Raw genomic sequence first — 11,967 nt, 5'->3', positions numbered from 1 at the left:
ACTTCAGAAATATACACCCAAACTTATTTCTCCCCCCCTTTAAAGACTAGTTGAGGACCTGGTTTGAGTACTGCTTTTAACCACACAGCACTCTCTTGAAGTTTTAATGAGTGTTTTTATTGAAGCAGCATCTCATGCTTTTCACAGAAAGATAGCAGGATCAAGAAAAGAAAGTGTTCAAACTACACATTTTCAGGGGTTATATTTGGCAGGCACAAGCAGCCTGGTTGTTTCCTGACTCAGAAGGCCTCCATTCAGAGCAGTCTGACCCTGCAGTAACTGCAGCTGAGAAGCAGACAAGTGCCTTCAGATGAAGCCAAGGCTGCAGTCTTGTTCAGCATCAGTGTTTGACAAACTCACCTGAACACTCCTTTCTACTTACAGATTTTGAACCTCCAACTTCCTCTTTAATTAATACAAACAGCTGAAAAAATCCATTTGCCTCATGTTAAAAATTTCATAAATGCCTTAGGCTAGCACATACACAGCAGCAGTGTCTAGTCTCCAAGACAAGTTGACCTAAATGCAGCAAATTCAGGTAAGAAAGCATTTTTCTGTTCTTTGAAAGTGTAAAAGGTCAAGCCTAACCTTCAAATATCAGGACTAAACCATGTGGCAGTAACAGGCTGCTGCTTTCTCCTTTGAATTACACAAATTCAGCTGCTGCTGTTAGCAGCACTCAACAGAACACCTTTATTTCCAAACTTGCTACAGGGAATCAAAGCTACCACTAAGCTTTACCTACATTTTAGCATCTATTGGTAAAATAGATGCTATTTGAAATATTGCTACTATGAAAGATGCTACTGAAATATTATAATAAGCCTATAATAAAAGGTTGCTCTTTCATACATTTTAGTAAACAACTTTTATTTTAAATTAAAACTTCATTGCACACAGGGGATAAGGAATCAAAGGACAATTTGTAGGAGACAGGCTTCCAACGCAGGGAATATCCCTGCTCTTAGAACAACAGAGCTTAAATACATCCATTGCAGCACATCCATGAACAGAACCATTAAAACAAACTCGTTGACTAAATCAAGACTGTTAACTATTCTGTTAATGGAGTTCATCAGATAATCTATAGCCATCCTTGAAAAACCTGTATGGGTGAAGAATACCACCTAAACACTTAAAAGATCACAGATGCCAAGAATTTGTGTAAACTCGAGTTCAGAACTTGAGCAGAGGGGAATCCAGATTTTCTTTGTTTACATCAGGGCTCAGAGTGATAAGAGGTGAACTCAAATCAATTAGCTGAAAGAAAAAAAAAAGCTATTGTAGTCAGCTGTTGGACAGAACTACTAGCAGCAATATTCTAGTGTAGTCTTCAAACACTTTTTTTGGTTTAGGATTCCTATTAGTATCCAGAGGACACAGATAAGCATGACACAAGCTTTTAGGTTCAGACTTATAAATATCTAGTTCATTCTTAGACAAACAAAAGCTTCTCACAAGGTGGTTACTGCCCATATTCACCTTAAAAGCCTAAAAGGTTTTTTCTAAGTTTTGCTGCTATGCATGTTCAAGTGAGATTGTAAATGCTGCCCTTCCTGGGTGACAAACTCCTCTGAACATGGCCCCAGAAGTCAGACTTCTGTGATCCTCCTAAGATACTTTGAAGGACCTGATATTAAATGGAACCCAACTACCTGTAATGCCACCCAAGGCTATTTCCTTAGTTACCATCATTCATCTGACAATACCTAACAGCATTTACCTTCAAACTAGGCTACAAAAAACCCTTGCCCTGAAATACTTGTCAAATTTAGAGCAGATTCAAGAAGTCTTCCAGCTAAGGAGGGGATCAGAAAAGGAGTTAAACAGGAGAGACAGCCTTGCTGTTCTTGTTAAAAATAAACTGCTGCTGCCAAGAACTAAAAATCTGCACAAAAAGAAAACCAAGAGCCAGCATGCCTCCTCTACTGAAGACAAAATTCAGTTCCTGCTTCAGAACTGTTTCAGTGCTTATTCTTTGACAACTACTTTAAATTCTTCTTCCATCCTATTTCTTATCCCAGTTGCAGGTTGCTCAACCAAGGTCTAGTTTAGAGCACCCTGTTTGACTGTAAACATAGCTTCTCTTCACTTAAGAGGAACTTAGTATCATATTGAACACATTCAGCTATTACACAATTCTTACAGTATTGTGGAACTACTCTGCAGACAAGCAAATGCACTCAGTTGACATTTTTGTTACCATGTGCATAAGACCTGAATATAACTTACCTTTACCTGCCCTGAGAATATGGGCTTTAGAGGAGTGATCTTATTCACTTCAGGAGTATTGGAAAGATCAATCAGAGGTCTACTTTCACATTCCAAAGCGTGTGGGAGAGATTTGTCTACTTCAATATCTACTAGCAGTGCCTAAAAAAAAAAAAAAGGCAGCTCAGATTTTCTCCTCTGTTCTCCAAGATTCCTTCATCAACACGTAGGCAGTCAATGGCACTTAAACAGCTGTAAAAGTCACAGGGAGGCTTAATTTACAGCTGGGGTATTTTTCATGCAGGATTGTTTGCACACACTGTCAAACCCTCAGCTTGTGCTCTACCAATAGGTAGCATTAAAGAGAGAAAATGCAGTGGGACAAAAATAGCTCCTTGAGGCATAAAACAATTTTTAGAAACAGAGTTAAGGTAAATTTAAAACAGAAGTGTAATAACTTTCTTAATATTCAAATGGCTTGACTACAATTATTGTGCAATGTTATTTAGCCATATAAACTATTCTGTGGAGCTCCAAACAGAATTATGCTTTTGTCCAGTTTAACTATTCTATACATAGACTAGGCAATTCTATAACAGATAGTTTGCTTCATCAAGTAAGCCTAACAAGGAAAACGCTGATGCAGAAACATCAACTAATTAATCTACAGACTATTCTGCACCTGAGTATTTGTAAGTCAACAGCCATTTTGACAGGCTAACATTTCAAAACTACCAGTTCCACTCTTTTTCTTTAAAGCCTGTGGAGTGCCAGCATTCGACACAAAGCCAGTAGATTCTTGGGAGAGGGGAAAAATATTTGCTGGTCTAAGTACACGACACTTCACTAAGTTTACTACTACATGGGCTTTAGGGCCAGATCCTCATTTGTTGCATGCAGGTTTAGGGTTACTGAATTAAGCTACAGCAGTGCATTTTTTTTCCCCAAAAGGTCCTTTTATGGCTGCCCTCTGACAGTGAGGGCAGTTTGACTTCTAATCAAATCCACAAGGATTTCAAAGAAGTTATCCAGAAGTGAAAATTTAATATGAAACCTGCAAGTATTTCACCATTCAGCTTTGAGAGGAGAATAAAATTAGTGAAAACAATGAACAGAAGTTCAATGCTAAAAACAGGTAACGGAGGGTGCATATCCCTTGCAGGAATCCATTTTAACTTTGTGTGTTCTGAAGTGGTTTTCCTACTTATCCCTCATCTTGAGATAACAAGTAACTTCTTTTGAAGCAGTGTACTTAGTGGTTTTGTAGAAAAATAGATTGTAATTGTTTACCTCTGTTTGTTTCTCTTCAGGCACCTGATTTTGTACTTCAGCCTCTCTTGATTCATTTTCTCCTACTTCTGTAGGATTTTTTTCTGGTGAGAAGTTAAGTGCAAGAGGTAGCACAGGAGGAAGAGATACATCATCTTCTTCAGAAGATATCCATGTCTTATTCTCTTTTGTCTGTTTTTTACTAGGGAAGAGAGCATTGGCAATGATCAAGTTCTTTAATTAGCATTAACTACTCAAGACAGACAAAACCATCCCCTAATCTAACTTTTTCCTTTTTAAACCCCAGATTTTAATGACCAAAGGCTTCCCATATTTTCATCCAAAAGTGTGCTGGTTGCCTGAAGATTACAAGATTTCATGCTGCAATAAATTTATACCCTACTCATGCAAAAACAATCCCAAAACCCACTAACGACTTCAGAATGAATTAGAATTTAATTTTAAAGTGACATACACATGCAGCCTACATGTCAGACATGGTATTCTGATTTAGATTTTGAAGAAACAATTAGCAAACAGATATTGATATTATATATTGTTAAACTATTCAGTCCCTGCTGAGAGGAAGTACCTACACCACCTGGATGACCAGGGGGGGTTTGATCTGATTAGTATGATATTGTCAGCATAGAAAGAGTAATTGTTTCTTTCAGAGAAAAGATTTTGGACATTTAGCCTAAGTAATGGGACATATAGGAAGACTATTCTAGCCATGAATCCCTCCTGCTTTACTGTTGTGCATCTCCACCAACTATGAAGCAAGCCTGCATACATAAATATGGCAATCTTGAGAAGATGTTGGGCTGATACTGTGAAAGCAACAGTTTTCACAGAAGACAAACATAATTAACAATAGTGGAGGATTCACCCACTCTGCAACCAATTATTTAAAATGAAACATAGGTAAACCTGCTCAGAAACTGAAATTCAGTTGATTTAATTCTAGGCTTTTTGACTGATGCTTAAACTAATTTTTACAGAAGTGTTTGCAACAGTATAAAACAAGATTAGAAGTAATGCTTATTTTAACCAGCTACTTCCCTTCACTGAAAGTCAATAGCAAAATAGCATTTGTTTCCAGTCAGAGCATCAGATACATCTCTCAAGTTGTCTGCAAGCTCAAGAAATAGAAACTGCCTGTTAGAGACTATAATTCTTCAGTGTTAGCCATTGATCCATCTGAGTGAGGCTTGTAGATATAACTTTGTTAGGCCTATAGAGCATCTATGCTCAAATCCTTTAACATTTAGCAGAGGTCCTTGAAACCTGAACATCATCCTAAGAATTAGAGGCAGTTTGCCCAAAATACCAATTTCATACAATGAGGTTTTCTGTCTTACCCAGATGTTAGAGTCTTCTTAGTAGAAAATCTGGAACTTTGGTCAACAGATGCAGCATGTGAAGAGAATGACATTCTTGGTGCAGATTTGGGGGTCACTGGTGGAAATCCTGAGATGCGACGAAGGGGTGTAGGTAAGCCAGACCTTTTCAGACTGGCAGGAGTCATGGAGACTGACCTCTCAGGAAGACAAAAATTCTGAAAGATTCCATCTTCTGAGGCTTTCACAGGAGTGCTGACTGCCATGGCACTAGAAAAGGAACATGCATCAACCAAAAGCTTCTAGAAACATTTTTATTCAACCTCTTCTACCAAACCACAGGAATCAGTTTCCCTTTGCTGAGTAAGGGAACAGGAATCATTATAAAGCTGATAATCACAGCACAGTAAAGGCTTTGCTTCACTGGAATTCCTTTATGAATGACTCAAGTCTGTTTTGCACTGGAAAGAAATTCTACTTCTGAGCAGCATGGGTGGGTGGTTGCTTGGTTTAGTTTGGGTGGGGCTTTGGTTTGGTTTTTTGGCTAATATACCAACACAGCCAACCTGTAGGGTCTCAAGGGACTAGACCTCAATGGAGAACTTTTAAAGACAGTTTCAGTACCCAACAATGTTACATGATCAGCAGTGTGCCTCAGTACCTCCATTTAGGGATAAGCCCTACCTTCCAGGAGTGCCACAAAATGTTAATCCAAGAGATGGTGCTGCTTTTGGTGCCGATTTGCTTGGTGTATCTAAAGAGAAAAATGTTAATTGCTATCCACATTTTTATATTTTTCATAAATTATAAGCAATGAAGGTAACGTTTGCTTTTAATAGCCAAAGACAATTGGTCATGCGAAGCAAGTGCTTACCTCCAGTCTTCACTGGAACCTTAGTTTGACTTGTAGGAACAGACAGAACTCTAGCCCTGGGCTTTGGACACAGGCTTCCTTTTGTTGCATTTCCATCTTTATTCTGCTGACCCAGCTTCTGCAAACTGGGGACAGAGCTCAGCCTCTGAATTCCACTGCCTACAGCCTCAGATGATGTTGAAGAAGCTGAAGATTTAGCCAAGCTTACAGGTTTAGGCATTTTGGGAGTACTAGCTGATCTCTCTTGCTTCGTGGATTTCTCAGTGTTGGCAGCCTGCAGAGATGACACTCTGGTGGGTCTGACAAAGGACAGCCTGTTTGTGCTAGATGAAAGCTTAGAGCCGCACACATTGGCTTTTGAAGACAAGCTCAATTTCCCTGAAATAGAAAGTTGTTATACTTCTGAATCATTGCTTACTGCTAAGTTTTTGACTAAGCAGAGCAATTGCATTCACACAGGAAAAAAATAAATTTAAATACTGTAAATTGCTATGTTCAAACAACTCAAGTCTAAGGAGAACACATAGAACTACAGAAAACTTATTCCCTGAATTAATCAGCAATTTGTCTGTTTTGGAAAGGCTCCTTACCAAATTCCTGAATTACTGCAATCAAGTCTAAGAACATTCTTCAAGGAATGCCAAAACATCTTGCACATTCAAGTTACATTTTCAACATTTTCTCCCAGCATAGCTGGCTCTTAAGCAGGCATTCAAGGTAATAGCTCCAGTTACACCAAGACCACAGGTTAAAGCCACTCCTCACAAGTGCTTTCCTCAGTTCTCTGTGTGGTTCTTGCTTTCAGTCAGTAGGTTACTTTAATTAATAGGATGAATCTCGACTAGACACTTCTATCATACAGAATAAAGAAAAACTTTTACTGATATATTATCAATATATCAGTATTATAAATATATTATTGATATATAATATATATATTATCAATAAATTATTATCAATAAGTAAAGTATAAAATGAAAATATTCAGTAGTTTGGTATCTTGATCTACAAGTAATTTTAGGAGACTATTTTCCTGATCCTTTGAGGGTTACTGAAAGGGTCAAATTCACGCTCTCATTACAGCATAAGCCTCTGGGTCATATTCAGTTATTTCCCCAGAGATTTGCTGGGTTTTTTGTTTGGTGGTTGTGGGTTTTTTTGGGGTTTGTTTTGTTGGGTTTTTGGTTGTTTTTTTCCAAATCTCCTTCAGTAAAGCTTATCCTTTTATTAGGCTTACAGAAACTCTGAACTTGGAACTAGGCCTTCCACATTCCTTATTTCATCTGTTTTGATGTGAAGCTTTTTGGTTTTGTTGTTAAGGTAGACAAGCTTACAGATCAGAAGCTCATGTACTTGGCTGTAACAGAGATTGTGTACAAACCAAACAGGCTTCCTAGGCATTGCTTACTTTCTAGCTCAGACCCTTACATGTAGGCAGCACCAGGCTTACCTGAATCCACTTTTTACATGTGAAAACAGTATAAGATTTATCTTTACTTCACAGGGATTTATTAGGCTATCCTACAAAATTTTATTCTCCATTCAAAATATTTCTTAGTACTTGTATGTACTAGACATCATTAAAACATCAAAAATCACAGTTCCAGCCACACTTCAAAATTAATTTGTGGCAGAAATCTACAGTAAGAATGATTACCATTTTTTCCTATGGGAGAAATGGGTAAACTTGAATTAAGGCTTGAGTTCATGCTGGTAACTGATGAAGATGATGATGATGTAGTCGTCTTTCTTGGGAGACCACTGGCAACACCAGGAAGTTTCAGATGTGTTATCTTCTTTAAGCCAAGCTAAAGCAGAGAATATAGTTTATTCAAAAGCAAAAAAAATAATCCACACTATTAACATCATTTTGTCATGCTCTTTCTTGGTGTAATAGCTTTTCATTTGAGAATTTTAGAGAAATGCCTTCTGCAGATTAGTTTTCAGAATTTTCTTAGGAACAGTTTGTTATAATGGGGTTATTGCATAGAACTGTAACACCAGACCTAGGAGGTGGACTTATTTTTGCTCATACCACAAACTTAAGTATGGCCTTAAAGGGATTAAAGAATAAAAGGAATAACCTCAGGCACCAGTATATTCTGGACACCTGCTAGCTAGGGAGCAGCTTTACAGAAAAAGCCCTTGGGAGTACTGGGGGACAAACTGAAGATGAGCCAGCAAGGTGCCTTTGAGTGAAGAACACCAACGTATCCTGGGATGCATCCTCCTCCAGTAGAGAGGCCACACCTGAAGATCTGTGTCCAGTTCTAGACACACCAGTATGAGTGATTTGGGACTACTGGAAGGAATTCAGCAAGGGGCCACTAAAATGATTACGAGACTGGAAAACCTCCATCTAAGGAAAGGCTTAAAAAGCCGAGACTGTTCACCCTATAGAAAAGAAGGCACAAGATGGATCTCCTCAATGTATACAAATATCTGGAAGGGCTGTGTCCAGTGACAGGACCAGAGGCAATGGGCACTGACAGAAAAACAGGAGGTTCCACCTTTCTACCTCTGAGCATCAGGAAACAGGTTTTTTAACTGTGAGAGCCATCAGCACTGGTACAGTTGCTGAGACAGGTTGTTGAGGTCTCCATCCTTGGAGATATTCAAAAGCCATCTAGACAGAATCCTGGATAACCAGCCCTAGGTGGCCCTGCTTGAGCAAGTGGTTGTGCCAGATGACCCCCAGAGGGCCCTTCAGCATCAACCATCCTGCAGTTCAGTGAAGCAGCATGCAGCATGGAAGCTCAAGGTGTTCTACCTTCAAACAAATGATGGCAACCTTCTCATATGGTCTATTTAACTACACACAAAAAAAACTTTCTTACATGAAATTCCTCATCACTTACCTGCAGCTAGTGTTTTAAAAGCAAAGGTAATGATTGTTAATCCAACACATGTATAGTTGCTTTTAAGTATATCTATTGTGTTATAGACTTAAAGCACACATTAAAGTACAATTATAGAACAGACTACTTTTAAAGTCATTTTGCAATAAAATACTAGCATTACATTTGAAAGCAATCTAGAGTCAGGTTTTTATTAGAAGATGACAAAAGTTATTTTCATACTAGAATGCTTGCCATTACCTTACTTTGTGCAGGAAGGGCTTTTTTGTCTTGCATTGAGGAACTGCTACTGACTGAAGACTCAAAAACATCTGAAGGAACACTGGATTTATCAGAAATCAGCTCTTCAGATGATCCCACACTGCTCATGTCTCTCTTTGCAGAAATATTAGTATGTTTTCCTGGTTTGGCCTGCAAATTTCAACGCAATGTTTTAAAAGCTGTGGTGTTTCTAGAAAGCACTAAACCTTTTCCACAAATTGATTTTCTTAAGAAACCAAGACAACAGTCAATGAAAAAGCCTTTGTTTCCAGTCAAGCCTTAGTCATTAGACTAATATAGTTCAGAAAGTGTAACTGCTAGGTACTACATCATACTTGAACACTTCTGCAACAATTCATCAGCACAAATTTCACTTGATCATCCTCACCTACATCCTGTAGCAGTTCTTCCTCACAACTATGAGATATTTGTGCTGCTTTACTCAAGCTTTCCAAACGTCAAGACACTACAACAGTAGACTGCATCCAAACCATCTATTTAGAAAGTGCTAAAGGATTAAGACTCTGCTATTTCTTATAGCACTCAAAATCAAGAAGAGATTTGTGCCAAAAGGTTTCTCTATTTTCCACAGGTTATGGTTCCCAAGGAGCCAATATCACATTTGCAGTAAATTTTGTAGCACGTACTGGAGTCTAAGTCATAAGATGTAAAGCAATAAAATCCAGAAGATATTAGACTTAGAGACTGGGATTTGTAGACACAAGGTCACTAACAACTGTTTCTTTGCTGTCCTAGGATTTACTTTTAGCTGGTCACATAGCCACATCCTAGATGTAATACCATTATTTTTCATGATTGACACAAGTTGTGAGTTGTACTAAATCTAGAAGGTTTTCCTGCCATATCAAAAGAATTGTAGGGTTGGTTCACTCCCCACCTCCATGACAAGGGTTAAAAGTAAACATAGCCAGTTTTGCACATTAAGTACAGAGAAGTAGTACTTTTTACCAGCAACAAAGTGTTAAAACAGAAGGCAGGAATGATGGCATTCACAAAATCAGAATATAATGGAAAATAAATTTGCCTGCCAGATGCTGTACATTGTCATGGAAGAAACTAGTTGGCTACTATACAACAGTATCTGCTCTTTCCTTTTCTTTGTGTGTGTATAGTAATGTTTCCTACCTAAGGATTTTATGAGGTAGAGAAGCATCAAAAGTTTAAAGTTCACTTTAAAAAAAAAAAGCTTGTAGACAGTTTAAGCATTCCTAAAAACAAAGGCCATGTTTAAGAAAAATATTGTTTCCCCACAAACTGTCTTTACCTTTTCAATAGTCAACAAATTGCTTTTCCCAAGAGTGGATGAAGGCTGTGCCACTGGCAGCTTGCCAGTTTCCTTTGTATTTCTTTCATTAGTTTTCTGTTCCTGTGTCAGAGATGAGCTGGCAATTTCTTCAGCAGATACACACATTTGAACAGGGCTTCTGTTTGGAGGAGTAGGAAGGCCATGAGTTTTATCATCTGATAAATGTTTATCCGATTCCTTCTGAAAACACTGTGGCAGCTGACACGCTGGGCTATCCCACACACAGTAAGTCTCCCTCTTAACAGCCCTAGGACTTATCTCTATAGTTTGGTTTCTCAGTATTTTCAGTTTTGACTTTGAGTCCTCCACGAATTTTTCTATGATCTTGTTTTCATGTTCTTCCATTTGGTTAATTTTAGTTTGTTGATTCTTGCTTCCAGTCTCAATTTGCAGTGCTAACAAACGAGCTTCTTTGAAAATTTCCACATATTTCTCTCCTGTAAGGGGGCTCCAGAGGAGTTTATCATCAGAAACAGGCATGGTCTTTTCAGCACTTTTTGTTTCTTCAATATTGACAGCAATACATTTTTCTTTGTGTCCTAAAGGTCCAACAAAAACTTCATCTTCATTTCCACTGTGAAGAAAGATAAATTAGCCCAGCACCTACTGTGTATCCATTTTAAAGGTATATTTACCTGTAAGACTCTTCACTTACCTTGCTGGAGAGAGTGAAAGGTCAAAATCAAACGTTTCATCAGTCAGAAGAGGAAAGTCTGAAACTATAATAAGGATTTTGTCATGGGATTCACAATATTTGCAATAAAAATGATGTGTTATTAGTTTAGATATCAAAGGGCAAAGAAAGGTTTAGCTACAAAGTTTAAAAAATTAGAATAATAAAAAAATTGTTCAGGTCAAGGAATTGCAGGTACAGCTGCAAAAATGATCATACTTGTGAGAGATGCCCAAATATCATGAAAGGTCTCAATGCTTATTCCTAAGCATCCATAACAGGAACATGGAATCTGTTTGTGGGAAAGGGTATCAGAAGTTTCCAATCAAGAAAAGTGAGAATATATGAATGACCTAGAGCTATGTGACAATGCAGCTGTGCTATCTGTCAGTCAGTTCTTTTCTTTTTCAGACCACCACAGGAGCCACTGAGAAAAAGTAGTTTTCCTATTAGCTAAAATAAATGCACTAATTACTTGAATCAGCAACTGACAGCAGAGGAAAAGGGAAGACCTCAGATTAGATGTGTAGAAGAGAGGTTGAGGGCATCAAGTCACTACCATATATGCTCTAGCACCAGTGCTCCACAAGCTCTTGTGAAGGCTTCTAAGTCTGAGACTGGCAACAGGAGCACATCAGCATCATCATCAGAAGGAAGTGACTTCAGAAAACAAGATATAAAGCAGATACAAGAGGTCTACTGATATAAAGTGAGTTAATCTTTAATAAGGGATATACCACATAGAAAATACCCCAACATGTTCTCTACTTACCATTGCTCACGCCAACATCCAGTTTTTCTTCAGTTGCCTGGCTTAAGCAACGTGCTGCCATTTCTTTTCCTGCCTCCATAGTGTCTGGAAAATACAGAATTAGGTATGCAGTAGGTTTCAAACCAGCTCACAAACTATTAAAATGAGACCTCATTAAAAAATAAGGTCCCACTTTTATGATACTGTCAAATTAGCAAGGTAAATATTCCCTTTAAAGACTCTTATACTTAGGGACAGCCACACAAACGTTGCTTGTGGGATGCACACATCTCACCATCCTCTCTTGAAACACGCTGCTGAATTATCTGAAACTGCATTAATGTAAGACCTGGGTTACCGAGACACTCCTGTGTTTCAGACAGCACTTTTCACTTGCGGGCAG

The 11,967-nt window shown here is 38.3% G+C and overlaps 1 protein-coding gene across 1 annotated transcript; it reads right to left on the bottom strand.

Annotated features, from left to right (window-relative positions):
• Positions 1 to 912: 912 nt before the first annotated feature.
• GTSE1 (G2 and S-phase expressed 1) lies at positions 913 to 11,665 on the bottom strand. Its single transcript, XM_008493087.2, has 11 exons — positions 11,586 to 11,665; positions 10,796 to 10,859; positions 10,099 to 10,714; positions 8,793 to 8,963; positions 7,352 to 7,502; positions 5,695 to 6,072; positions 5,505 to 5,574; positions 4,842 to 5,090; positions 3,502 to 3,682; positions 2,233 to 2,373; positions 913 to 1,260 (listed from the first exon to the last, which is right to left on the bottom strand). Exons 1-11 carry the CDS (start codon positions 11,662 to 11,664, stop codon positions 1,177 to 1,179), a joined length of 2,184 nt encoding a protein of 727 aa, XP_008491309.1. The 5' UTR covers position 11,665; the 3' UTR covers positions 913 to 1,176.
• Positions 11,666 to 11,967: the final 302 nt, after the last annotated feature.

This window comes from Calypte anna, chromosome 1 (genome assembly GCF_003957555.1).
Source record: "Calypte anna isolate BGI_N300 chromosome 1, bCalAnn1_v1.p, whole genome shotgun sequence".
In the NCBI taxonomy this organism is placed as follows: Eukaryota; Metazoa; Chordata; class Aves; order Apodiformes; family Trochilidae; genus Calypte; species Calypte anna.
The sequence above is the reverse complement of the archived record's forward strand: the minus strand, read 5'-3'. Positions and strand labels throughout refer to the sequence as shown.